Source organism: Urocitellus parryii, chromosome 3 (genome assembly GCF_045843805.1).
Source record: "Urocitellus parryii isolate mUroPar1 chromosome 3, mUroPar1.hap1, whole genome shotgun sequence".
In the NCBI taxonomy this organism is placed as follows: domain Eukaryota; kingdom Metazoa; phylum Chordata; class Mammalia; order Rodentia; family Sciuridae; genus Urocitellus; species Urocitellus parryii.
Window position 1 is genome coordinate 169,734,127 of NC_135533.1, and position 27,132 is coordinate 169,761,258.

The 27,132-nt window shown below is 53.4% G+C and overlaps 1 protein-coding gene across 1 annotated transcript in view; it reads left to right on the forward strand.

The window, feature by feature from the left end:
• Positions 1 to 27,132, forward strand: part of Dnah1 (dynein axonemal heavy chain 1) — a 66,870-nt gene that overhangs the window by 22,876 nt on the left and 16,862 nt on the right. Inside the window, exons 18-49 of the mRNA XM_026388561.2 lie at positions 313 to 511; positions 592 to 845; positions 1,517 to 1,729; positions 3,381 to 3,545; positions 4,016 to 4,137; positions 4,295 to 4,400; positions 5,139 to 5,318; positions 6,147 to 6,287; positions 6,806 to 6,969; positions 7,181 to 7,294; positions 7,806 to 7,994; positions 8,130 to 8,235; positions 9,096 to 9,209; positions 9,745 to 9,894; positions 10,939 to 11,025; positions 11,117 to 11,303; positions 12,565 to 12,656; positions 12,855 to 13,009; positions 14,747 to 14,924; positions 15,725 to 15,919; positions 16,009 to 16,128; positions 16,399 to 16,557; positions 16,653 to 16,760; positions 18,149 to 18,289; positions 18,427 to 18,587; positions 19,054 to 19,211; positions 19,494 to 19,667; positions 20,402 to 20,440; positions 23,005 to 23,183; positions 24,201 to 24,431; positions 25,563 to 25,759; positions 26,218 to 26,353. Of these exons, the coding sequence (XP_026244346.2) occupies positions 313 to 511; positions 592 to 845; positions 1,517 to 1,729; positions 3,381 to 3,545; positions 4,016 to 4,137; positions 4,295 to 4,400; positions 5,139 to 5,318; positions 6,147 to 6,287; positions 6,806 to 6,969; positions 7,181 to 7,294; positions 7,806 to 7,994; positions 8,130 to 8,235; positions 9,096 to 9,209; positions 9,745 to 9,894; positions 10,939 to 11,025; positions 11,117 to 11,303; positions 12,565 to 12,656; positions 12,855 to 13,009; positions 14,747 to 14,924; positions 15,725 to 15,919; positions 16,009 to 16,128; positions 16,399 to 16,557; positions 16,653 to 16,760; positions 18,149 to 18,289; positions 18,427 to 18,587; positions 19,054 to 19,211; positions 19,494 to 19,667; positions 20,402 to 20,440; positions 23,005 to 23,183; positions 24,201 to 24,431; positions 25,563 to 25,759; positions 26,218 to 26,353 (4,914 nt within the window). The remainder of the gene's footprint in view (positions 1 to 312; positions 512 to 591; positions 846 to 1,516; positions 1,730 to 3,380; positions 3,546 to 4,015; positions 4,138 to 4,294; positions 4,401 to 5,138; positions 5,319 to 6,146; positions 6,288 to 6,805; positions 6,970 to 7,180; positions 7,295 to 7,805; positions 7,995 to 8,129; positions 8,236 to 9,095; positions 9,210 to 9,744; positions 9,895 to 10,938; positions 11,026 to 11,116; positions 11,304 to 12,564; positions 12,657 to 12,854; positions 13,010 to 14,746; positions 14,925 to 15,724; positions 15,920 to 16,008; positions 16,129 to 16,398; positions 16,558 to 16,652; positions 16,761 to 18,148; positions 18,290 to 18,426; positions 18,588 to 19,053; positions 19,212 to 19,493; positions 19,668 to 20,401; positions 20,441 to 23,004; positions 23,184 to 24,200; positions 24,432 to 25,562; positions 25,760 to 26,217; positions 26,354 to 27,132) is intronic.

Consider the following 27,132-nt stretch of genomic DNA (forward strand, 5'->3'; position numbering starts at 1 on the left):
GGCTTCATGAAGCAGCTTGCAGCTATGGTCACAGCAGAATCCAGCTGCTGTGCCCAGGGCTCTGACATGTTGGGGCAGGACTGAGCATGCTGCAGAGGGGAGATAATCTGACCTTGACTTTCAGGAGGCTACTGGAAAGACGCAGGAGACCATAGCCTGGGAGGGACGGAAAGAAGGGAGGCCATGCCTGGGTCTCTGGCACAGGAACAGGGATAGCACTCAGGAACAAGGAGGGAGAGAGTAGCTGGCCCAAGTAGGAGCAGGGTGGAGAGAGCCTGGGGAGCATCCCAACCCTGCCCTCGGTCCCTGCAGTACGACAAGCTTTCCAGGATGGTGAAGGACTTCCAGCCTTACCTGGACCTCTGGACCACAGCCTCCGACTGGCTGCGCTGGTCTGAAAGCTGGATGAATGACCCCCTGACAGCCATTGATGCTGAGCAGCTGGAGAAGAACGTCGTTGAGTCCTTCAAGACCATGCATAAGTGCGTAAAGCAGTTCAAAGACATCCAAGGTAGGTGGCCAAGCCAGCCTGTCCCCACCGTCCCCCTGCCGATGTTGGCTGCCTCTTATGCCTGCCTCCCTACCCAACAGCCTGCCAGGATGTGGCCTTAGATATTCGAGCCCGCATTGAGGAGTTCAAGCCATACATCCCGCTGATCCAGGGCTTGCGCAACCCTGGCATGCGGAACCGGCACTGGGATATACTGTCCAATGAGATCAACATCAACGTCAGGCCCAAGGCCAACCTGACCTTTTCCCGCTGCCTCGAGATGAACCTGCAGGACCACATCGAAAGTATCAGCAAGGTGGCTGAGGTGGCTGGCAAGGAGTATGCCATCGAGCAGGTAGGAAGCCACCAGCAGATCCACCCCACCCCACCGGATTGGCCCTGCCAAACCTTAGCACTTGGCCTCTGGCCTTTGCAATGACAGCCATTTGGGAGACTGATATAGTAATCGGCCCCATTCCTGGGGCCGTCATGCCCAGGGGGTGAGGTGCAATCTATTAAGTGAGTTAATCATGTATGTAAAGTGCTTGGCTATTATTCCTCAGTTACTCCTCTCAAGATTCCAGGAAAAAGTTGATAGCCTTATCCTTATTTAGCAGATGAGTACAGGAGCTCAGTGGTAGAGTACTTGCCTAGGGTGCACAAGGCCTTAGGTCTGATCCCCAGCACCACTAACTAAATAAAGAATAGATGAGTACCTTAAGGCTGAGGGTGGTTCAGCAATTGGCCAAGGTGACACAGTCAGAACCAGGACCAGCACCCACACTGGTAACTTTGCTGCCTCCCAACACATCTGTGTAAGTGTGTCATATACATGTAGCACATGTAGGAGAGTGAGTCAGAAAAGGGCCCACTGAGGACTTGTGGACCAGGTAACCGAGTGTATCTTCCAGAGGGCCCTACGCAGAAGTCATACACTAGGTCTTTTCTTCCCTGACCAGTGCTGGTCAGAGAGCATGATGGCCAGCCCCTTCCTGGGACCCAGCCTTGGTTCATCCCCCACCCCAGGCACTGGACAAGATGGAGAAGGAGTGGTCAACCATCCTGTTCAACGTGCTGCCCTACAAGGAGACAGACACCTACATTCTCAAGAGCCCAGATGAGGCCTCACAGCTGCTGGACGACCACATCGTCATGACCCAGAGCATGTCCTTCTCACCCTACAAGAAGCCCTTCGAGCAACGCATCAACTCCTGGGAGAGCAAACTAAAGCTGACCCAGGTAGGCCCTCCTTCCCCTGTCTTTTCTCCCCCTCCCCACCCCCAGAGAACCCTGTCTCATAAGGGGATGGGGGCTTGAAGCAGTGGAGGGCCTTGCCCATGTTCTCTGAGCTCCTGGCTCTCTTCCATTCAGAAGAGAGTGACCAGGATGGGTGGGACTGTCCATCTATGACGTGTGGCCACTGAAAAAAAGCAGTAGGGATGTGAAGAGGACAGGATTAGTCCAAAAAATATGGTTACTAACAGACCTTCAAAGGGTAAAACCATTGGAACAGTTGAAATTTGTGGGCTGGACACCATGAGGCCCCAAAGCTCTCATGACCCTTTCCCACGCTGCCCTCAACCATATCTCATTTGGATCTACCTTGGGGAGAGGGAGCCAGGGCATTGGGACTATTCTTGTCTCTGGCTTTCAAAATCAGAGGCAGAGACAGCCCACAGAGCCCTGAAAAACAAACCTGAAGGTATGTCTGACAGTCCCTTCTTGGGGCCTTGCTGGGAGGCCTCCAGTGAAGGTCAGAAACTGGATGAGAAGGGCTTATCTCTACGCCCCAGGACCACCTAGAGATGCCTGAGCTGATCAGCATTGCCCCTAGGTGTTCTTCCTTTGCTCATAATGTCCTGTTTGTTTTTGTTTTGGGTACTGGGGATTGAACCCAAGGTGTTTAACCACTGAGCCACATCCCCAGCCCTTTTTTATATTTTATTTTGAGATAGGGTCTTGCTGAGTTGCTCAGGGCCTTGCTAAATTGCTGAGGCTGGCTTTGAACTCAAGTTCCTCCTATCTCGGCCTCCCAAGTTGCTGGGATTACAGGCCTGCACTACTCAGCTCCACTGCAGTTTTATCCCCACTTTCCATTTTCTCCAAGGCTCAGCACAAGCATTTTGCCAACTCTCCCAACATGTACCTGCAAAGTAATCTCACTGAGTCCCTTGGTCAGTACCTCATAATAGAGGCTATCACCATGCTGGACCCTTGGTGATCCGGGGCAGAACTGGCTCCTTAGTGGACTGAGGGCTTCTCAAGGGCAGTAGCCATGCCCTCTTCCCCTACTCCTCCTGGTGACCACCTGGACCTGGCATGGCCCTGGCCAGAGCTGAATGTGGCACACAGTTGACGAGGAGGAGATAAATGAATGAATTTGCAATGATGAGAGAAGACGAGAGGTGCCTCCTAAATGGGGAGTTGGGACGCAGAAGGGGGAAATATCTTGTTTTGAAGATGTCTCACCCTTGGACTGAGGTTTCAGAGACCATTTTAGGTATCTCAAGATCCCGAAAATGAACCTCAGAGAATGCTAGGGTCATGCACTCCAGAGAACTACCTCCAGGACCCTTTCCTGTCACCTTGAGGTTTGCTGGCTTGGGCATGGTCCCTCATAGGAAGAGCAGAAACCTTGGCTCTTCCAAGGGAAGAGGGCATGGACTTCCCATGGGTAATGGGATTTCTCTGGAGGGCAGGCATCTCTCCACCTGGTTTTCTCATGGAGTTCCATGCTCACAGCACCATCTAGAAATTTCCCTGTGGACACTGGCTCTGGTGCCCAGCACTCTGATGAGGCAAAATGACTTGGTCATGAGGAACAGAACCCAACTCAGACCCCAGGCCCTGGCAGTTCATATCCTCACCTTACCCTGTCCCACTTGCCTAGGAGGTACTGGAGGAATGGCTGAACTGTCAGCGGGCCTGGCTCTACTTGGAGCCCATCTTCAGCTCTGAGGACATCACCCGGCAGCTGCCTGTAGAGAGTAAGCGCTATCAGACCATGGAGCGGATCTGGAGGAAGATCATGAGGAATGTCTATGAGAACCGGGAGGCAAGTGTGGCAGAGCTGGCGAGCAGCTAAGACCCTCAAGGGGCCTGGTCACATTGTTGGGAGTCTCCTGGTCTCTTCCCTCCTAAAACAAGGACTGGAGGACACATCCAAGGCTTTGATTGTAGCCCATGTCCTCAGGTCTGGGTTCCCTAGTCCCAGAGATGCTCCTCAGAAGCACCAAAGTTGATGGTTTGGAGATTTGTCAACCACATTATCATTTTAGAGGCCCTGTCAAGTCCTGCAGCAAAGCAAACTACTTACCTTCGTTTAACCCTCATTTTTTCTTTATCATAGACTTTTTTCTGTGGAGTTGGCAGGGCTGATGGAGGCAGCCCCTGACTCAGGGACAATTTTCCTGCCCCTTCCTTCCTTCTGAAGGTCTCTAGGTGGTGTGGGACAACCTGCCTTGCAGCCTCCCAGTTGGAGCATGCTCACATTCACTTGTTCTCATGCCTCCCTAACCCCTGCAGGTAATCAATGTGTGCGCTGACCAGAGATTGCTGGACAGCCTTAGGGACTGCAACAAGCTGCTGGACATGGTGCAGAAGGGCCTCAGCGAGTACCTGGAAACCAAGCGGAGTGCCTTCCCCAGGTAGGCATCATGGCCCTTGTCCACTGTCAGTGTCAGCCCTTGAGGATGAACATCAAGGGCCCTTCCAGGCAGGGGGCAAGAATGTTAAGTGGTGCCAAGGCTGCCAGGGCCCAGAGAGCCTGCCTGACCCATTCTTTCATCCCTGTTCCCGTGGCAGATTCTACTTCCTATCCGATGACGAACTACTGGAGATCTTGTCCCAGACAAAGGACCCCACAGCCGTGCAACCCCACCTGCGCAAGTGCTTCGAGAACATTGCCCGGGTATGTAGCTGGGCTTGGGGCTCAGGGCCAGGACCCCTGGGGCACACTCCAGGAAGAACATCCCTTGTGTCAAGCTCTCTTAGTGGGAATAAGGTGGAAATTGAGAGTCTGGTCTTCAGAGACACACCTTTAGGGCTAGAGGGAAGAAGGTCAGCTACAGAACTGTCCCATCTTCTCAGGGTTGGGGCATCTTGGCTCCCAATTCATCTAAGGGCTCTCTGTCCCCCAGCACACTGAGGTGTTGGCTAGATCAAGACACCCATGAGGTCTGGGACTATAGCCTAATAGTAGAACATTTGCCTTGCACATGGGAGGCACTGGGTTCCATCCTCAGCACCACATAAAATAAATAAAATAGAGGTATTGTCCACCTACAACTAAAAAAAAAAAAAGTTGTCTAGTTTAATGGTTGTAAAGTTGCATCCAGAGAGAGAGAGAGAGAGAGAGAGAGAGAGAGAGAGAGAGAGAGCATGAGTCCAAAAGGCTCACAACCCTCCTCATCTCCTCTCTGTTCTGCTGCCTGAGCACAACAGAGACACACAGGACAGACTGAGCCTCCTTCCCCAAGGGTCTGCATCAGGCCAGGGCTGGGGCACAGCTGGGGACCTGCAGTCAGAGAAGTCCCAGCCAAGAGAGACATTCAGGCTCCCTTCCAAAGCGGGAGGGCACCAGTGGGAGGGGTCAGCTTCTAGTTTAACCCTGTTCTTGCCCCCCACCCCACTACCACCATGGCTGCAGCTGCTGTTCCAGGAGGACCTGGAGATCACACACATGTACTCTGCGGAGGGTGAAGAGGTGAAGCTGACCTTCTCCATCTACCCGACCAGCAACGTGGAGGACTGGTTGCGGGAGGTGGAGCAGAGCATGAAGGCCAGCGTGTGCAACTTCATTGAGAGAGCCATCCTGGCCTATCCCACAGTGAGCACGCCCTGCCATGGAGCCTTCCTGCCACCTCCATGTTGCTCCCTTCCCAGGCCCTCTCTGTGCTCCCACCTGCTTCCTCCTTAGGCCACAGCCCTAATGCCAGTTGTTCTCATCTTTATGGGATCTCTGGGGACTCAGGCGGGAATCAGAAACCTTCCTTTCTACACACACTCCCAGAAAGTGAAATTCCTCCTAATAATAATCATAATCACACTCACCCCAAGCCCTGGGCTGGGATAACACCTGCAGACTTCTCTAGGCCTTCCCATCAGCCACTGGGCTGCAGGGCAAGGCACCCCACAGAGGAGGTTCAGAGATGTTTTCTATTCTATTGTGATTTGCAAGAGCAGAGCCAGAATTTGAATCTGGGACTGTGTTCCCTGATCCGGGGCTCCCACCTGTCTGCTCCAAGGTCTCATCTGCTTAGGAAAATGATTCTGCCTACCCAGAGCTTAATGGCATCTCTCTTTAAGGGACAGGTGCAATTTATCCCTTTTTTTTTTTTCTGGTACCAGGGATTAAGCCCAGGGGCACTTAACCACTGAGCCATATCTGCAGCCCATTTTATATTTTACTTAGAGACAGGGTCTCACTGAATTGCTTAGGACCTCTCTAAGCTGCTGAGGCTGGCTTTGAACTTGAGATCTTTTTGCCTCAGCCTCCAAAGCTACTTGGATTATCTGCGTGCACCATTGTGTCCACAATTGACCCTTTGAGCCCAGAGGTTTTAAAGGCCAAAGCACAAACAACATTTAAAGGAAGAAGAGGGGAAGGGTCAGAGCTGGAAAGTGCCTAGATCAACCTGCCCCTGTTGTCTTTTAGATGCCCAGGACCCAGTGGGTTCTGAATTGGCCTGGCCAGGTGACCATTGCTGGCTGCCAGACCTACTGGACCATGGAGGTGGCACAGGCTCTGGAGGTCAACAACCTCAGCACCGATCTGTTCCCCAAGCTCTCCGAGCAGGTGGGAATGAAGAGGATCACCACTCTTTGCACCCTTGATGCCCCCAGGAGAGCCCAGACCTCCAGGAACTTTTTCCTACATTGATCTGGAAGAGGCCTAGGGTTGGGTTCAAAAAGCAGGTCAGGAACCCCTGAAATGTGTCTCACAACAGCAACCAGCAGAAGGGTCTGGGGGCCAGAGGAGGCTCTGAGGCCAGGCAGGTGCCCCTCTTCCAATGGTCAGTGAGGGAAGCACATGCTCATGTCCCTCCTGCACTGTCCCTTAGGCCTTTCTGGCTCCATGCCACACTCCAGCCTCCAGCCCCTCAGCAGGCTCCACCAGTCCCTGCAGGTTCCAGATGCCATGCATAAGTCTCCATTTTTATTTACTTTCCTCCCCCTGCCTGGTCCCTGCACCCCTGCTCTCCTAGACTGTCAGTCCTTGGAGAGAGGAACTCTGTGTGGTAGAACCCACCCTCTGTACCAGGGAGAAGTCTCCCTTCAGATAGCAGACAGCTGACAGTGTCCCCATTCCTGCAGCTCAGTGACCTGGTAGCCCTGGTACGAGGGAAACTGTCCCGTATGCAGCGGGCGGTGCTGTCAGCACTGATCGTCATCGAGGTCCATGCCAAGGACGTGGTGAAAAAGCTGATCGAGGAGCACGTGGTCAGTGTGAATGATTTTGAGTGGATCTCACAGCTCAGGTGAGGGCCAGAGTGGCTGTCAGGATGGGGCCCAGAGAGGGATGAACAGTCACTTAATAAGAGGCTGGTCCTGGCCCTTGAGGCTCTGGGACAAGCTGGGCAGGGGGGCTTTAAAACCCTCATTCCTCAAAAGAACCCCCCTCTGCTCAACTCCATGCCTGCCAGTGGCCTATGGTCCCATGACCAGGTACCCATCTCCCTGTACTGCCAGGTACTACTGGACCAATAATGATCTGTACATCCGGGCTGTGAATGCTGAGTTCATCTATGGCTACGAGTACCTAGGCAACAGTGGGAGGCTGGTGATCACACCCCTCACTGACAGGTGCGGGTCCCCTCCCCAGTTGGGTTGGTTTTTTTGTTTTGTTTTGTTTTGTTTTTGGTATTAGAGAGTGAATCCAGGGGTTCTTAACCACTGAGCCATGTCCCCAGCCCTTTTTTGTATTCTATTTAGAGACAGGGTCTCACTGAGTTATTTAGGGCCCACTAAGTTGCTGAGGCTGGCTTTGAATCCGCGATCCTCCTGCCTCAGCCTCCTGAGCCGCTGGGATTACAGGCGTGTACCACCATGCCAGGCCCCAGTTGGGACTGGAGTAAGGGAAGTGAATTGGCCACACGTCAGCCAGCCCTGTGGGTCCCTGAGCAAAGCTCTCCAGAGCTATGAAGTGGAACAGGGAGAACACTGAGCAGGTAGTCATAGGCTCCAATGCTGACCCCAACAGCCAGGCTGGGCACATCTGGGACCCAAGAGGAGAGAGGGCCCAAAAGAAAGAGCTGTGGAAATCCCCAAGAAGGGGAAGTGCCCAGGACATAGGTGGCCTTCCTCTGTCCTACAGGTGCTATCTGACTCTGACTGGGGCCCTGCACCTCAAGTTTGGTGGTGCTCCAGCTGGTCCAGCTGGCACAGGGAAGACAGAGACCACCAAAGATCTGGGCAAGGCCTTGGCCATACAGACAGTTGTGTTCAACTGCTCTGACCAGCTCGACTTCATGGCCATGGGCAAGTTCTTCAAGGGCCTGGCCAGGTGAGGCTGGGGTGTGAGGGTGGCACCAGGGAGGGCATAAAGACTGAGCCCTCTTCCTGGGGAGGGCCAGGTAAGGAGCATCACATGACAGCGGGGGCCAGGAGGGCTCTGAATGCACCTCCTCCACTCTCACAGTGCTGGGGCCTGGGCCTGCTTTGACGAGTTCAATCGGATCGACATTGAGGTGCTATCTGTGGTGGCACAGCAGATCACCACCATCCAGAAGGCACAGCAACAGCGGGTGAGCCACCCCCTCACTACTGCCATCAGCTCTGTCACCAGGGGTTCCCATGCCACAGGTGGACAGCCAGACCATCAGGCCTGCCTAGAGCCAGTCTCTCATCTCACAGGGGCATGGCACTGCCCACGAGCCACCACCTTTGCAGAACTGTGTCTTGAGTGGCTTTGTAGCTCATCAGGAAGCCCCACATTCTTATCCTGGTCTGGTGGCAGATCCCAGGCCAAGCTGGGACAGATAAAAGGGTCCCTGCCTGTGTCCTGACGCTAATGCAAAGCCCTGGATATTGGTTCTCTCTCTAGCCTTGTTGTAAGTCCCCAGGGATCTTGTCCTAGAGATGAGAGCTGAGAGGCTGGTGGTTACTCACTGCAAGGGAGAGCCCTGGCGCCTAGTCAGGGCTGAGCTTGTCTAAGTCTGGGAAGATCAGTGTCAGGAACTGGAAGTGGAGAGAGTAGGAAGCAAAAGATGTGTGGGACCTCAAAAGGACCAGAGCCGGGGCTGGGGTTGTGGCTCAGTGAGTGAGCACTTGTCTAGCACATGTGAGGCCCTGGGTTCAATCCTCAGTGCCACATAAAGATAAATAAATAAAAATAAAGGTATTGTATCTATCTACAACTACAAAAAATATTTTTAAAAAGGACCAGAGCCAGGGCCTAGGAGGCCATGGGTGCTCACTGGGACCTGAGGTCTTAAGCCAGATCCTGAAAGAAAGTCCATCCATGACCCGGGATCCAGTACTAGCTGACACACTGCCATCAGGACAGGGGAATGAGTAGAAGAAAGGAGGGCACATCCAGAGGAGGGGAAAGGCTGGGCAACTCCTGCCCCAAGTGAGTTCACCCCCTGACCCCTACCCAACACAGGTGGAACGCTTCGTATTTGAGGGGGTCGAGATCCCACTTGTACCATCCTGTGCAGTGTTCATCACCATGAATCCAGGATACGCTGGCCGCACTGAGCTGCCTGACAATCTGAAGGCAAGTTCAGGCCCAGGGTGCTCCGGGTGGACATCAACTTTGTCTGTGCCATGGGCTCCCCGGGTGGAAAGCCTAGGCTCCAAGATAATAAATCATTTCTTTAAGGACACACAGCTGCCTGGATAAAAGGAGCCGTGGTTCTCTATGATAGATCTCCTGCCCAAGGGTCCTAAGGCCCAGCCATAGAGGGATGCCCCACACTTGTCCTCGGGGCATGGGAGAAGTCAGGGATGCTCAGGCATGTGAAGGCCATCTGATAGGAGCCATTAGGCTAGGCCTGCAGAAGAAATGGGAAGCCAAGAGAGGCCACCAGTTTCAGACAAACACAGAGGACCTGTTGTTTCTAATGGCCCAAACTGTCCAGCCACAGAGCAAATGGAAGGCTCAGTCATGGCAGGCATGATGCAGAAAGGAATCCCAGCATTAGCCAGGGAGGAAGGTCAGGTGAAGCCGCCTTCTGAGGACCAGATAGTCCAGAGAGTGGGTGGTACCCTGTGGCTGGTTGAAGTCTGAGACCCACATACCATGTGCCCAGGCACTCTTTCGGCCTGTCGCCATGATGGTCCCGGATTATGCCATGATTGCTGAGATCTCCCTCTACTCCTTTGGATTCAATGAGGCTAATGTGCTCGCTAAGAAGATCACAACCACCTTCAAGCTGTCCTCCGAGCAGCTCAGCTCCCAGGTGAGGCCTCAGCCAGTTTCCAAAGGCCCTCAGACTGCTCCCCCCACCCCAGCCTCCAGAGATGCTCCAAGTTCACTTTTTTGTGGAGCACCAGCCAAGGGCCAGGCCCTGTGCTATCTGCTTCACAGATGTTACTTTAGACTCTTCCAAGCAACCCTGTGAGATAGGAGTTACATTCCTGTTTCTCAGGTGAGTATGCTGAGGTCCCGAGCAGCTAAGAGCCTGGCCAGGTTCATGCAGTGCACAGTGGAACAGCAGCAGAAGTCAGGATCAGATGCCACCCAGCACTCCGACACAGTCTGCCTTCTAATCATCCACTTTGAACAGTGCCCCTCCCCACCCCCTGTTGAAGCAAACTATCCTACATGGTTCTGGAAATGCCCTCCCAAGTGGTGATGACTCAGAGTCAAGCCCAGTCTCTATGTGCAGCTCCGAGACCAAGACTTCTGGGATGGGTGCTGGTCTCTGGGTCAAGGTAGCTCTCATGGGCTGGCACCATGGGGCAAAATGAATCACTTAACTATTTCTAACACATCTGCTATATAATGTGGGAGAGACAGGACCATTGGGAAAAGCCACAGTGTTGCAGCCGAAAGGTTAAGTCAGGAAAGATATTGCAAAGAACGTTAGAAGGAAACTCAAAAGCCATCGAGGCCAACCTATTTGTTTGCACAGATGAGTCCAAAAAAAAAAATGTTTCCTGTTTCACTCACTTTTTCGAAACAACTTGAGTATATTCCTGCCCTTGGCACTGTGCTGGGACAACAAGTATTTAGCATTGACCAAGGCAGTGCAGAGCAGGGGATGCAGAATAGGCAGCCAGATAAAGTGAGATGGCTATTGGGATGGTGAAATGGGGGGGGGGGGGTCAGAAGAGCCCAAAGGAGAGGCACCCAGCCCAGATTGGGGCATGCAGGTGAGTGGTCTCCAAAGAGCTGCAGGGGAACTGATATTTTGAGGATGAGCTGGGTGAGGTGGCATGGCCAGGTAACAAGTGGGCAGCAGAGTGGCCCACCCATGCCTCCTCCTGTATGGTGACTACAGGATCACTATGACTTTGGGATGAGAGCTGTGAAGACCGTGATCTCAGCTGCTGGGAACCTCAAGCGAGAAAATCCCGATATGAATGAGGTGAGCTCCAGCCATCAGGGCTCCTGGGGCAAGAAATCAGGGCAGCTGGAGAGGCGCCTGACCCTGAAGCTGGTGCCCACACCTGCTTCAGGAGCTGATCTGCCTCCGGGCCATTCGGGACGTGAACGTGCCCAAGTTCCTACAGGAGGACCTCAAACTCTTCTCGGGGATTGTATCTGACCTGTTCCCCACTATCAGGGAAGAGGAGACTGATTACGGCATCCTGGACAAGGCCATCCGCAAGGCCTGTGAGAAGAGCAACCTCAAGGATGTGGAGGGTGAGCCACCGGCCCCTGCCTCCTGCAGTCCCATGCATGTCTGATCGGTGAGCTCATGCTGGCTCAGGCCGGCTCCAGCCATCTTGGAGCCCAGAAGAGAGACAGAGGCAAGGCAGACCAAACCTCAGGGTCCCTTATACCTGGCCAAGTGTGCATGGGCAGGGTCTCTCAGTTTGGCATTTGGGGGCAGGGAAGATGTTTCTGACCCTTTTTCTACTGGAGCCCACTAGGTGATAGGAAGCAAGTACTGTTCCCTTCCTGGGACCTCATGATTCAGGCCCGCCTGTCCATGTGATCCCTTCTTGGGCTTTGCTCCATGGGATGCCAGCTGCTTGCTGACAGATTTTCCCTTCTCTGCTTGGATGCTGGTAGTGGGGGAGGGTCTCAGCCTAGCCACTGCGTGTCCATCCTGACACAGCTGCTCTCTCCTCTCCTCCCAGTCTATTCCAGCTGGTCTTTTTGGGAGATAGGGGTGCTTCTCCAGGGAGGTGTGCCTGACCACCCTGGCCACACAGACCCCTCCTGTAGGACCTGAGCAATCGGTGAGCTCATGCTCAGCCCTTTAAGGCCTCTCTCCGCGTTCTCCACTGCTCTTCAGTTCCATGTGTGGCTCTCATGCCTCTACCTCTAGCACCCTCCTGTACCCAGGTCCCAGCAGACTTGTTGAATAAAGCCTTGGACTTTTTTTATCCTCCTAGCCTTATATCATCTTTGCCATCTCTGGTTAATTGGATCCTCTCCCTTTGGCAGGGACCACCAGGCATGCAGTGCCAGAGCCACCACTACCCTTGTGTCAAAACAATACACTCCTTTCCTATCCACATGGGCCTGACCTTCTGCCTGCATCTGTCCTGATAGCTCCTCACTGTCCCTAGGATTCTGTCGCCAAGATTTTGCCTCATATTGTCCAGTACCTTAAGAGGTCTCAGCTTTGTGTAGAAGTTGATTGTGGGGCCCGTGACAGCCAACACTGAGCCTGCCTGGGACAACAGACCACCCAAAGGATGTTAGGCAATGATCGTCCCAATGGGAATACTGGTTGGCATCTAGAAGTTTCTTGAGCAATGCCAGGCTCTGTGCTTAGGGTTTTAGCTGCTTCCTAGGCTGCTATGAGGTAGGTACTGCCTCCATCCTCAATTTCCAGATGAGGAAACTGAGGCTCAGGGAATGAAGTAATTCGCCCCAGATCACACAAGCTAAGGGCAGAGCCATGGCCCAAGCCTATGCTCTGACCCCTGGGTTCCTCTGCCATGTCCCCCAGGCTTCCTGACCAAGTGTATCCAGCTCTATGAGACCACGGTGGTGCGGCACGGCCTCATGCTTGTTGGGCCCACAGGCTCTGGCAAAAGTAACGTAAGTGGAGCCCAGCAGGGCAGCCCAGGGCCTGGTCAGAAGGCCTGAGGGGGTGTTGCAGCTTGGATAGGAGCGTCGGCCTCCTTTGTACCCCCCTGACCTCGAGACTTCTCCTCCCACTTCCTGTGGTCCTCCGTCCCCTCCAGCCCTGCTGTCTGAGGCAACAAGAGGTTCACTCTCAGGTGGCCATCTCCCCAGTGTTACAGAGTCCTAGCAGCCGCCATGACATCGCTGAAGGGGCAACCGTCCATCAGTGGCGGCGTGTACGAGGCCGTCAATTACTATGTGCTCAACCCCAAGTCTATCACCATGGGCCAGCTGTATGGGGAGTTTGACCTGCTCACCCACGAGTGGTAAGTGCCCCCACCCCCGTTCCCTCTGGTGACTGCCGTACTCCCAGGCCTCTGGAGGCCGTGCGTGGGCCCACTTAGACCAGTGGCAGGTTGGGAGTCCAGGCTCTGCAGCCCGAAGCCTGGAATTCTGTCCACCATTCCACTTCTTCCCTATATGAATTGCCATTCCTCACCTGCGTCCCTGCATCAACACAATAAGGACAATGATGCCATTATTATGATAAGGTGCAAATGACCTTAACACACAGAAAGTGCCTGGAATCATGTCTGACACACAGTAAATGCTCAGTGAATGGCCCTTATCCTTGCCCCAAGAGAGTCTAGTGGTCCTTCTCTGGGCCTCTGCTCCAGGTTAGGACATGCATTTTAGGAGAAGTGCATTGAGCTGGGAGAAGAGCAACTGGATGGAGACTCCTTGAAGATCAGCACCTGAGGGTCTTTCATATCTGGAGCTATTCTGTCTCTCCAAAGAATCTCCCTTTTAGCCTGGCACAGTGGCACATGTCTGTAATGCCAGCACTGGGGAGCCTGAGGCAGGAGGATCAAAGTCAGCCTCAGCAACTTAGCAAGGCCCTAAGCAACTCAGCAAGACCCTGTCTCAAAATAAAATATAAAACAGGCTGGGGATGTGGCTTAGTGGTTAAGTACCCATGGATTCACTCCTTAGTAAAAAAAAAAAAAAAATCCTCCCTTCTCTTGGTGAGGATGTCTGCATGGCTCCAGTGTTCTACAACCTAGTGGGGGTTGAGTATCAAGAAGGAAGAGTCAACTGTTTTTCCCAATGTGAGTCTGTCCTCCTTTCCCCATTTCCGGTGAAGGGTTTCACCCATACCTACTCGGGGGAGGCACTCTGCAGGACAGAAAAAAATACCACATTAAAGAAACAATTATTCAATACTATCTTTGGAAGCACGATAAGGAAGACTCCTCAGGATACACCATAAGTGTAGGGACAACTGCAACAGGGTCTGCCATGGAGCTCAAAACTCTGAATGCAATAGGGACAAGTGGGAATTTATAGCCAAGAGGACACATTGAGAGGAAGAGGGGTTCTGGCTAAGCCAACCTAACAGGATTCTGGGTGAAGACAGGTCAGGTGATCAGATCTTACCTGGGAGAGGTGAAAGAGGAGGGTCCTGATTAGATATCAAGGTCCATCAAGTATCCAGGGTGACCAGATATTCAGGGCGACAGGTTCTGGCTGAACTGACATTGAAGCCTTCTTTGCTAAAACTGGATTTTACGAGGAACTGCACAGATGGGCCCCGGAGAAGCCTCAGGAGCCTGACTAAAATTTGGCCAAGCCGAGAATCTTTGTAACCCCTTGTACCCTATTTCCTGGCCTGCAGAGCCTCTGAAGTGTGAGCCTCCTTGGGTTCTGTGGCAGGATCTGGCCCTTCTTCAGCTCTTTCCACTTTCCAGAACTGTGTGTGCCTCCGTCTCTGTCTTTGCCTCCTCCCCTGTTCCCTGGTTCCTGTCAGGATGCCACTGTTTATCTTCTTTTAATGTGACTGCTGTGGAGATTCAGCAGGGAGGGGATAGAGCAAATCCTCATGACACCGTGTTGCACCCCAAGGTCCCATTTCTCCTAGTATAATTTTTAAATAAATGAAGGTACTGAAGGGAGTGGGGAAGCACATTGGGGCCATTCGGGCAGCCAGGTTTCCCAGGGAGCCAGTCACACCCACCACCCTGCCTTCCGGGCACTTACAACCCTCTCCTTCCTGGTGACTGCAGGACAGATGGGATTTTCTCCTCTCTCATTCGGGTGGGGGCCATTGCCTCGGACACCAACAAGAAGTGGTACATGTTCGATGGGCCAGTGGATGCTGTCTGGATCGAGAACATGAACACGGTGCTGGATGATAACAAGAAGCTGTGCCTCAGCTCCGGGGAGATCATCAAGCTCACAGAGGTGCACCTGCTCACTCCTCCACAGCTGGGTGGGCCTGGAGGCTGAACCACACAGGTCAGGCCTTATCCCCTCCATCCCTGCCTCTCAGGGCCACAGCTGTGTCTCAGACCATCACTGTGACCACCCCCCGCCCAGGAGCCTTCCAGCCAGTGGCGCTCAGGCTCAGCTCCCAGCCCTGCACATCATCACCTTGCTGTGTCTTATACAGCTAGCTGCTCTGTGCTACCGTTTCAGTAGACCCACTTCCTGTGATTCCCCAAGCCCAGGGCCAGGAGGACTGTCCTGCCATTCCTTGGCTGATGTGGCCCGGTGCCTCCTTGATCCACTTTCAGCCATATGGGCCCAGTCTGGGTTTAGTGTCCAGCCCATCCTAAAAACATACCCAGGGTCTAGTGGGCACTTCCCAAGAAAGATAGCTATGCTCTGGGCATAGAAGCATTTCAGTTTGCATGCTGATCTGAGCTCTTGAGTCATTCTGAGAACACCTGGCAGTCCGTGTGGACCTGTGTCCATGGCAGGGGATTCTGGAGCAGAGCACACAGTTCTTGTCAGACTTCCTAGGCCTTCAGGGACCTCAGGCTGGCCAGAGAATCCCAGGAATCTCCCAATTTTGGCTTCTCCTCAAGGATCCCAGGAAGGCCACATTCTTGATCCCCACCACAGCCCTGTCCTACCCCATGGCCTGCCCACAGATCCTTCTAGTAGGATGGGTAGCCCCCTCCCCCTGCCATGACCCTGCAGCCTCCTCTGGCTCTGGGGTCCAGCAGCTGGCACACTCACAAGGATTATCTTGGCACTAGGCAATGACCATGATGTTCGAGGTGCAGGACCTGGCAGTGGCCTCACCAGCTACCGTGTCCCGCTGTGGTATGGTGTACCTGGAGCCCAGCATCCTGGGACTCATGCCCTTCGTTGAGTGCTGGCTAAGCAAGCTCCCTGCTGTGCTGAAGCCCCACGAGGAGCATTTCAAAAGTCTATTTGTCAGATTCCTGGAGGTTAGTGAGGGTGTGGGTATACCGAGCTAAGTGGGGTGGCAGGGCATTGTGGCCACCAGCCATGAGAGCTGGGTGCTCACTCCCTCCAGGAGTCCATCGACTTTGTTCGTTCCTCGGTGAAGGAGGTGATTGCCTCAACCAATAGCAACCTGACCATGAGCCTCCTCAAGTTGCTCGATTGCTTCTTCAAGCCCTTTTTACCTAGAGAGGTACAATCCTGAACAGCAGTGTGGAAAGCATGATCCTTCTTGCCCCCTGCTCTTCCTGCCCAGGGTTTCTTGAGGGCCTTGAATTCCAAGTCCAGTTTCCTGGAAGAGAAACTAGATTGTCTCAGCATAGGTCATGGGACCTCCCCCTCACCCCCAACCCTCATCCAATGGGCTGTAGAGAGACAAAACTATGACACATCCCTACCGGACTTCCTCAAGCTGCCCGGTACTATTCCTGTCTTAGCCTAACACTGTTCCTTCCATTCCCAGGGCCTCAAAAAAATTCCTCCTGAGAAACTGAGTCGCATCCAAGAACTGATCGAACCCTGGTTCATTTTCTCCCTGGTCTGGACTGTGGGTGCCACTGGAGACAGCAATAGCCGTGACAAGTTTAGCCAATGGCTAAAGACCAAGATGTCCGTAGAGAATGTGAGCCATGGCAAGCCCCCAGGCCCCGCCCCCAGGGGCCAGCAGCTGGCAAACCTCCTGAGCCTCAAACCTGCTTTCTTCCTGGTCCTCGGCAGCTGACTCTGCTCTTCCCTGAGGAGGGGCTGGTGTACGACTACAGGCTGGAGGACGCTGGGATCAGCAGCACAGAGGATGATTACGAGGAAGACGAGGACAGCAAGCAGGTGCCGCAGGCCTGCCCAGGAGCCGGGGTGGGGAGGGCCGCACTGGGAAGTGACCATTCTCCCTGAGGAATAATAGCCACAGAGAGGAAGCCACAGTGACAGGCACCAGGTCTCAGACTGGGGGTTATTTTCATCATCTCATGGGTCCTCAGAGCCCCACTGGGTGGGTCAATTATGTGCCCACTTTCCAGACCAGGACATTGACTCAGAACAGTCACACCTGGGCAGAGCTGGGCTTGAACCTGGAGCTGGGAGACCTCAGTGGGTCTCCCTTCCCAGCCGTGTGCATTTCCTCTGTTTCAATTCGGAGCCCAAGGACTGGCAGCCCCAGTTCTACTTAAAAGTCCCATTTTGGAGTTACAGCTCAGCAGTAGAGCGCTTGCCTAGCACGTGTGAAGCACTGAGTTCAATCCTTACACGTGCGCTCTCTCTCTCTCTCTCTCTCTCTCTATATATATATATATATATATATAACTATTTTTTAAAAAACGTCCCATTTTCCAGGCTGAGGATGTGGCACAGTGGTTAAGTGCCCCTGAGTTCAATCCCTGAGACCAAAAAAAAAAAAAAAAAAGAAAGAAAGAAAGAAAAAGAAAAAAATCAAAAAATCAATTTTCCCAAGAACCAAACTCCCTAAAAGGCTCAAGGGCAAACTCTGTGGCCTGCCTCGGTGTCAGTATGGTCTCCATGAGCCTAACCACATTCCAGAACCAGGACCCTAGTTCAAGACAAGGGGGATAGAGAGTCACTGTGCAAGGTTCTGCTGGGGGGTGGGGTACAGGGCATATTTGGGTCAGAATGGTCAGAACCTTTCCCAGTGGGACACGTTGGTTTGTCCACAGTGAGACTCCCCATGGAGGAAGGTCGGCAAGCTAGGTCAAGGGCTATGGGTGAAGGGATTCATGTAGGTGTGGTTGGTGGAGAGACTAGGCCAAGAGGCCTCTAAACATCCAGCTGATACCAGTGCCCTTGGTTCTGACCCCCACATTCCTTGGTTAGCCTAAAACTAAACAGCAAGCCCCTTTGCATTCTGGGTTGTCCAATTCCCAGAGCTTCTCCTTCTTGCAGAGACCTGGGGACTCGAAGTCACTAGAGTGCCCCATGATCAGAGGCAGCTGTGTGTAGGGAAGCCCCCACCTAGACAGATGCATGCAAGGAGCCTCCACCTGCATAGCTATGTGCAGAGAACCCCCATTCTGGTGGTTTGTGCTGGGAGTCCCCCACCTTATACAGAAAGCAGGGCAGGGGAATTCCTGTTTCTTCTGTCAAAAGCGGCCCCTCTCCTGGACCCTCTTGCCAAGTCCAGCAGTGCCATTCTTTTCCTTGACCACAGCCAAAGGTGGGGTGGGAAGGGATCTGGGTCCAGCCTAAGCCAGATGTGGTTCCAGGTGGCCTGGGTGAAGTGGATGAACTCCTCAGCTCCATTTACCATGACACCAGACACCAACTACTGCAACATCATCGTGCCCACCACAGACACTATACAGATGTCCTTCCTGCTGGACAAACTGCTCACCAATCACAAGCCTGTGAGCACCCCCACCCTACCCTGCCTCAGCCCACCCCAAGTCCCAGTGTAGGCTAGCCCCCTACACTGATAAAGTAGCAGCTCCCCCTGTGTGCCCACCCTGTGTGTGCTCTGCCTGCCCCATCCCCGCTCTCCCAGGTGCTGTGTATTGGGCCAACGGGCACAGGGAAGACGCTTACCATCTCCGATAAACTCCTCAAAAACCTGCCGTTGGAGTACATCAGCCACTTCCTCACCTTCTCGGCCCGCACTTCAGCCAACCAGACCCAGGACCTCATCGACAGCAAGCTGGACAAGAGGCAGGGCACCCACCACTTGTTCCTTCCTTGGCCCTAGTGTCCCTCAGCCTGGATGAACCATGTTCCTGGGTTTTCCAGAACCCTCCCAGGGGAAGCTGGAATATCCCCCACAAGAGGCGCTGGGTTCTTTTGCAGACTGCTCTAGAGATTTCTCTCCATCAAGATTCCTCTGGAGCCTTTTGGGGTGGTCATCCTGGTCTGGGCACCTAGGCAAGGGTCTGGGCACCTAGGCAAGGCTCTGGGTCTGTCTTAGAGATGCCTGTCATCCACCTGCCTAGGAGATAAGACTCCCTTAAAGGAGCTCACACAGAAGTCAGTCCTAGGACACTCAGAACTAAACAGGGCTGGTCATGAGGTCTAGCAATTTAGAGGAGGCTCAGATTTAGTGAGGTACCATCCTGCTGCCGCTGGATACTCAGAGGACCTGGTGCCCATGAGTGTTGGGCTCACACAGTCCCTCCTGCAGGCGGAAGGGTGTGTTTGGGCCACCCCTTGGGCGCAACTTCATCTTCTTCATCGATGACCTGAACATGCCAGCCCTGGAGACATATGGTGCACAGCCACCCATTGAGCTATTGCGCCAGTGGATGGACCATGGAGGCTGGTATGACCGCAAGATCATCGGTATGTGCCAACCCAGGCCTGCAGGGCATAGGCTATATTCACTGGTCAGGATTATTGTAGGCATCAGGGCCCATGAAAATATTCTAAGTTCTCTAAAGATCAGGGGAAATGAACTTTTAGGTTCAAAGAAAAATTTTGATGGCTATTAATGCATCTGTCCTTTATACCAATACAGTTGCAAATTATAATTTTAATATATATGCTTTTCACGGGAAAGCAGCCCCATGAAAATCATAATGCAGTTCTGGGCGGGGCCCCTCCTGACTTCTTGCCCCCACTCAGGAGCCTTCAAGAACCTGGTGGACATCAACTTTGTCTGTGCCATGGGCCCACCGGGAGGAGGCAGGAATGCCATCACCCCAAGGCTTACACGTCACTTCAACTACCTGTCCTTTGTCGAGATGGATGAGACCAGCAAGAAATGCATCTTCTCTACCATTCTGGGCTGTTGGATCAGTGAGTATTAGGTGGGGACAGGAGAGGCTATGGACAAAGACAGAAGCCCAGCCCAGGTAAGTCACACCAAGGACAGCTGGGCAGCCACTGAAAAGGACCAAGTGGCTGAGTCACTTAACTACAACCCCAGCTTTACTCCTTACCCAGCTGTTACCTTTGTTTAACAAGCTCATGGACCTCTCTGAACCTCAGTTTCTTCATCTTAAAATGGGTAATGATGATATTAGGACCTGTCACTCCAAGTCATGAATGTTAGTGAATCTGGCATGAAAACTGCTCATGGTGATTGCTGAATATATAACAGATACATGCATACCTATATGTATCCACCCACATAAATACACATGTACATATTAGCATTTGCCCAGAAACTCAGATGAAACGATGTTACTTTTGTAATTAAGAAAAGTCCCCAGGACATGAAGGAAGGAGGATCCTCCCTGGAGCTTGGGGAAAAGTCCACCCCAAGATGCTGCTTCCCTCCCACCCAGCACACACTCTGATGACTGAACTCCATTTGGCATGGCGCCAGGTGGTTGACAATGGAAATCTGTCCTGGACTCCTGTGTCCCCAGGGGCAATGAGCTAGGACTTAACTGCATGTCCAGTTGGGGAATTGGGAATGGTCAGCAGCTACTTTAGGAGCTTCTCAGCTGGACACAGCTGGCTACAGTGGCTACCCAGCAAGAGACCCACCTAACTCCAAGGCCTGTGACTTTCCTTCAATCCTTTAGATGGACTCCTTGGAGAAAGAAGTTACCGAGAGCCTGTGCGTAAGTGTGGGCTGGGTAGGAGCCTGGGAGGGCATGGATGGAATGGGGCTATTGGTTCCAGGATGATCCCTGGGTTCTGGTTAGGTGTGCTGAGGCCAGAGGCCACAATGGACCATCCTTAGGCTCAGATGGGGTCCAGACTGAAGGTCAGCACCAGCAAAGGTCAACTGCCTTCATGGGTCATTCATCCCTTTTTATGACCAATCAATCCTTCAGGGCCTGGGTTAGTGTCCAACTGATAATAGATACAAAGTAAATGCAAGATGAATGAATGAATAAAGAAACCCAACAACCTCCCTACACACTATGTTATCAGCCAGAGCACAAAAGAGAGCAGGCCTTCTCCAAGGAGCAGGCAGGAGCAGGAGAATTGGGAGTGTTTTGAACGGGGGGCAGGCATCCTTCAACCGGCAGCCTCGCACAACTCAGATCTGTTGGTCATCACTGCAGGGCAACTGGCCACTTCAGACTCTGTCTTCTCTGCATTTCCACCTCTTCTGTCCCCTCCTCTCAGCTGAAAGAGGCCATCAAGCTCCCTCTTTGGGCATCCATACTTGCCTGCTTACCTGCATCCAGCCTCCCTCATGGTCCATCTTCTCCCTTTAGGAGTGGACTTCCTGCTTTCATGGAAGCAAGCTCTTCTCCTGGGCTTGCTAGGGGATGGGATCCATCCCTCACCCAGCACCAGTGTTCCCTGCTCCCCTAGGCATTCCCTCAGCATGCACACATAACCCAGTTCTTTCATCTGAACCAAACACAAAACGCCCTCTTTTGGCCAGCTACTTTTCCACCCACCTTGGTGCCTCGCCCCACTTCTCTGCTCACCTTGATGGCAAAACTCCTCAACAGCTTTTTTCCTGCAGACACCAGCTATCCACCCCCACATTCCACAAGCCACTGCTACTCCCCCAGAGAGTGTTCTTGTCACCAGTGCCCTGTGTGACCATACCAGTGGTCAGCTATAGGTCCTCATCTGCCCTGGGTGTCAGCAGTGTTGCCCCATAGATAGACCCTCCTTCCAGCAGCTTCCCCCAGCCCTCCACCCTCTCTGGATGTCCCTTCTTGATGACCGGACTTTGCTATCTAGTCTTTTCTCTTTCTATCTATGCTATCCTCAGACAGTCTCGTCCTGCCTCTAGTGATAAAAGCCAGCTTTGAGTTGAACATCAACTCAAAGCTCAGACCTCTCCCCTGAACCCCTGATCCACATCTCTTGGATATCCACTGGGCATTTCAAACCCAAACTCCTGGATGCCCCACTTCCCAGCCCCTTTCCCATCTCACCTTCCAGGTGTTCAAGAGCCTTGGCGTCACCTCCAACCCCTGTCTTCACCTCGCACCTCATCTCATATATCAGGAAACCCTGCAGAATCTGTCCCAGATCAGCCACCACTCATCACTCTGTCCTCGCTCACCCCACGAGTGCCACAGCCCCTCCCCTGGTCTCCTTGCTTCTGTCTTCACCTACCTACATTCCATCTCCAACTTACAGCCAGGGGGATGCATTCCTAATCCTCATTTGCTCAACATCCATGCAAGAACCCAAGTCCCAACAGCAGCTGGCAAAGCTGTCTCCAGTCTGATCTCATCTCCTTCCACTAGGTCCCTCCTGGCTGGTCCTTAACACCCCAGGAATGCTCCTACCGCCAGTCCCTTGCCCTTGCTGTTGAGATAAACATATTCTTGCCTCTCGCATCTTTGGTCTCAGCTTGAATGTCCCCTTCAGTAAATCCTCCCCCAGCACTTCTGGAATGGGCCCTAAAGCCAAGCCCTGGCACGCCCCAAACCTCACTCCTGCTATAAATCTGTCCTTAGTACTTATCATGTGGTCACTGTGACCTGCTCATTGTCCATCTCCCTGATAAGAATGTCAGCTTGGTGAAGGAAAAGAGTACCCAGCACCTAGACTGATGCCTGTGTTCAAGAATGAGCCCCTCTCCTGCCCCTTCCCTCCTTTTTTCCACTTCTGGGAACCTCCTCTACCCCAAGGTCTCACTGATAGAATTTTTGTTCCCAGCAAAGAATTGGCAAAAGAATCTATTAGTGGTGACCTGCAGGTATAAAGTGGCAGCAGCTCTGAGGGGGTTGGTGAGACCTGAAGATCAGGATGGAGCTCCAGGTCTCTCCACACCTACTATGCAGCATGCCTGAAATCTGTGTAGACCAAATGACCCCTTCCCACATGTGACCCAGGGCTGGTATGTGTATGTCCAGGCACAAGCTCATAAGGCAAGGCAGTAGGGCCCCAACTAGCACTGACCCCAGTAGGGCCAGCAATTCTGTGCATACACCTGAGTTCCAGGATGCACAGCAGGCTGTGTCAGTAATGAGGGAAGCACAGAGCGAGAGATTTCTCACTCTGAGGTGGGGGCTGCAGGAAGTCCTTGCAAAGGAGAAAGCATCAAAGATGAGGCCAAGGGGTGAATGGAAACCAAACCCACAGGCCAGGAGAGGGGCAGCTGAGGGGTGAACTCAGCATAAGCAAAGGCAGAGGGGTGGGGATCTGCAAAGGCTGCATGGAGAGCTTTCACCCATGTGACCCAGGCCACTCTCCATCCCCACAGCCGGGGCTCCCCATCTTGCTGCCTTCAAGGATCCCCTGGTGGAAGCCACCATCATGGTATATGCTACCATCACCTCGCAGCTGCTGCCCACTCCAGCCAAGTCCCACTATACCTTCAATCTAAGGGATCTCTCCAAGGTCTTCCAGGGCATGCTCATGGCTGACCCAGCCAAGGTTGAGGTAAGAATCTGGCAGGCTGTCTCCCCAGCACCCACAGCCCTCTCCACCCTCCTGGCCCCCCATACTGCCCAAAGGCTCCCGTGTCGTGATCCAGCTTGGCCCACAGTGGGGCTGGGACATGCAGGTGCCAGGACCCCACTAGCCTGGCCTTTGTGCAGCTGAGCCTATCCTGTAGGTCGAACTCATATTTGGAATGGCCTGATGGGGGTCACACAGAAGAGGGAGCCAGGGCAAGAAGGAGAGGCCAGATTTATGAGACTATCTGGGAGGACTACCAAGAACCAAAGACCCCCAGGTAGAAGGAGCAGGAAGTGCAGCAGTCAGTGGGGTGTCAGATGCTCTGGGCCAGACTCAAGGCTGTGGGGCTCCAGCGTAGAGCTCATATTTCACCCTGAGGGTGATGAGAATCATGTGGAGCCATGGATTGGACAACTAGTGTGTGTGGCCGGGAGGCTAGGGTGAACAAGACAGAAGCCAAACCGGCCTTGCTGAGCATATAGTCAAAGGAGTCTCGAGAAGAGCCTGGGGACTTCCTGAGGGTGGTCCAGTTGTCCTGGGAGAGTCAGGGATGCTGGGATGGAGATGGCAGCAGAACCAGAGATGGAAAGAGGAAAAGATTCAAAGGAGATTTTTAGGGTTTGTTGAGTGGTGAGGTGTGGGGTGTCAGGAAGGTGAACCAGGCCTCTTTCCTGGGCTTGGGGTCTCGACAGCTAAAAGAGGGAAAGTGATAATCTTGAGGCTGGTGGAGCTGGGTGCCCATCAGGAGCTTGGCCAGCTGGGCCTGGAGCTGAGGGTGGAGAGGCCTGGGCAGCACTGTGCAGTTCCTCTGTCCTCCGTCGGTCAGCAGATAACACCTTCCACAGCCCCTGAGTGTGGCTCTGCTTGGGTTGTGGTAGGAGCCGGGCCCAGATCAGGGGCCTAGGAGCTGTGACTCCTACTCCTCCCATTCCTGGTGCTTCAAGATGGCTAAGACCCCCTGGGGCCAAAGGCTGGCAACTGATGCTGGGGTGCCCGCAGGACAAGGTGCAACTACTGCGACTGTGGTACCACGAGAACTGTCGCGTGTTCCGTGACCGACTGGTGAACGAGGAGGATCGCAGCTGGTTTGACAAGCTCCTAAAAGGCCACATGGAGAAGTGGGAGGTGACCTTTGAAAAGGTCTGCCCCTTCCAGCCCATTCTTTACGGGGACTTCATGGCACCAGGCTCGGATGTGAAATCCTATGAACTCATCACCAGCGAGCAAAAGGTGAGGGAGTCCAGGCTGGTACCTTACCCTTGGTGAATCCTCTTCAGTCTGCTCCTTGGGACCCAGGCCCTCTATGGTCACCACCAGGGAAGTCAGGCAGGCTCTTGGCTCCTCTGAGGCCATGTTTCCCAGCCCATCTCTGAGAATGAGCCTATGGTTCAACTGAGAAGGACTTGGGGGACAAGTCCTATAAATGGGGACATGCAAGGCCAACCTGAATGTTATCATTCCCACCCCTAAAGGGGGAAGCAGGGGCTCTGGAGATACAGCGTTTAGCTAGGACCCTAGGTAGACAGAGTTGGGGCCTCTATCAGTGGCCTGCATGGTTAGAGAGGGCCTCCTAAGGACTCTCTTCCACCTACATCTTCTCCTACTTCCTATAACTCCCACCAGGGTCCCAGGGCCAGTACCACCTGGTGATCCCCAGAGGAAGCAGGCAGGACTCTGATCCTGACCCTCAGAGCTGGATGACGCATCTTGTGGGTCTGGTCTCTTTCAGGACAGCATCCCTCCATGCACAGAAAGATCAGGGCCAGCTGCAAGAGCTGGTGAGCTCCTTGTTAGGGAAACACTTGGTGCACAGGGTTCCAACCAGTTGAACCCATGGCTGGAGTCACTGCCAAAGCAGTGGCAAAGGGATTCCCACAAGGAACTTCCTCAAACCATCCCAAGGCGGAGCTCCCTGGGATTCCAAAAAAAAAAAAAGATGGCACTGTATGCCAGGGCAATCCATCTGAAGTTTTTCTCGGGGGATCTTACATATAGAGGGGGCTACTGCTTCCCCATAATTCACTGTGTGACAAGAAATGTTCTAGTATGTTCACAAGGGGGTGGGTGATGGAGTTTATATGGGGTTTAGGGAACTTGGCTGGAGGTGGAGCTAACTTCTACATGGAGTGACATGGCGGATCATTCAGCGTTTCAAGTAATGACCTAAATCAGTTTATCAGTGACTGGGAACATTCAAAGCATCAGTTCACGCCTGTAGAGGAATAGCTTTAGCTGGCCAGATCACAGAGTGGTTGGGACACTCTGTATTTCTTCATTGAGACAGAGCAAAGTGGGAGGTGCCAAGGAGACCCTCCCATGGAGGAGAGCCAGCACCCCCATCTTTACCTCCATTGCCCCCAGATGATGCAAGTCATCGAGGAGTACATGGAGGACTACAATCAGATCAACACAGCCAAGCTGAAGCTGGTCCTCTTCATGGACGCCATGAGCCATATCTGCCGCATCAGCCGTACTCTGCGTCAGGCACTGGGCAACGCACTCCTGCTGGGCGTGGGTGGCAGTGGACGCAGCTCCCTCACGAGACTTGCCTCGCACATGTGAGGGCCCCTGGGCTTGGTGGACAGTGGGCAACCAGTGGCAGTGGTGTTTTTTCATGTTGGTGGACGTTTGGGGTAGTCCTAAGATTGTCCTTCCATGGGCTCAGGAAGGACTGGGAATGGGACCTAAACCCCAACAAGAGGCAAAAGCAGGGTGCCCTGTAGTGCTGTGGGGAGGGAGGCATAGCTGCAGGCATCCTGGAGGGCTTCATAGGGGAGACGTCCATTTCTCAATATCAGAGTGGGGAGGGTATCAGAGATGGAAGGGTATTTCAGGCTGAGAACAACTTAAAGAAAAGTCGAGAGGCAAGAGAGCAGGTTCAGGGTCTGGAGAGTCTGCAAGTTCTCCCAGAATAGAAGCAAGACTCCAGATAGCTGGGCAGGGTGTGGGTGTCTACCACTAGTCCATGCCTGGTCCCAGGCCCCTGGCACACCTTGACCCAAACTCCTGCCTCTAGGGCTGAGTACGAGTGCTTCCAGATTGAGCTATCCAAGAACTATGGCATGTCTGAGTGGCGTGAGGATGTCAAGAAGGTCCTGCTCAAAGCCGGCCTGCAAAACCAGCCCATCACCTTCCTGTTCTCAGACACTCAGGTGCTACCAGCATGGCAGTGGGCAGGGTTCAGGGTGGGCTGGACACAATGCCATCCCAGTGTGGCATCCTGGGCCTAGCTCACTGTCAGTCAGGGCAGATGTGGGGAGGAACTGGCAGGACCAGATGGACTGGGCAGGAGCGTAAGGCCAAACTAACCTTTTGGAACTAAGGGGAACATAGATCATTACTCATTCTCCAAGAGTGTCATGGCCAATGGCTTCCCACTTTAAGGACTTGTGCTGGAGACCCATGGCTTCCTTCTGAGGGGCTGCTCCCTCAGGAGCTCCTTGGGCGTGAGGCCTCTCCCAGGACTGAGGAGAGGCTGTTGCTCTGAAGCCACAAGACAGATTGTGCAGCACTTAAGCCTGGCTGGCAATTAAGTTGGACCTGGGGACCTAAGCTGAATCTCCAGAATGTACCCCATTCTGGACAAGGGTCCCTATGCTCCCAACCCTGCCTCAGTCCCAGGGATCCCTTTAGTCAGTCACTGAATCAGTAAATTGAAGATGCCTCTGACACAGACCGGGTGTCTCTGCCCAAAGATTCTGTGAGCAAACTGGGGTGTGGAGGCTGGGAAGTGAACAGGAAGATACCACCCACCCCCAGGACCCAGGGTCCTGTCAAAGCCCAGCAGTTCTGCTCAGAGCCTCTGCAGCAGGTCAGGGTGGGTGCAGGTCCATTGCTATGACTTACAAGACCACTGAGTGACCCCGGGCTCCTGAGAACCATAGCGGCACAGTCTGTAGAAGGGGCTGTTGTAAAGGTCCAGCGGGACTGT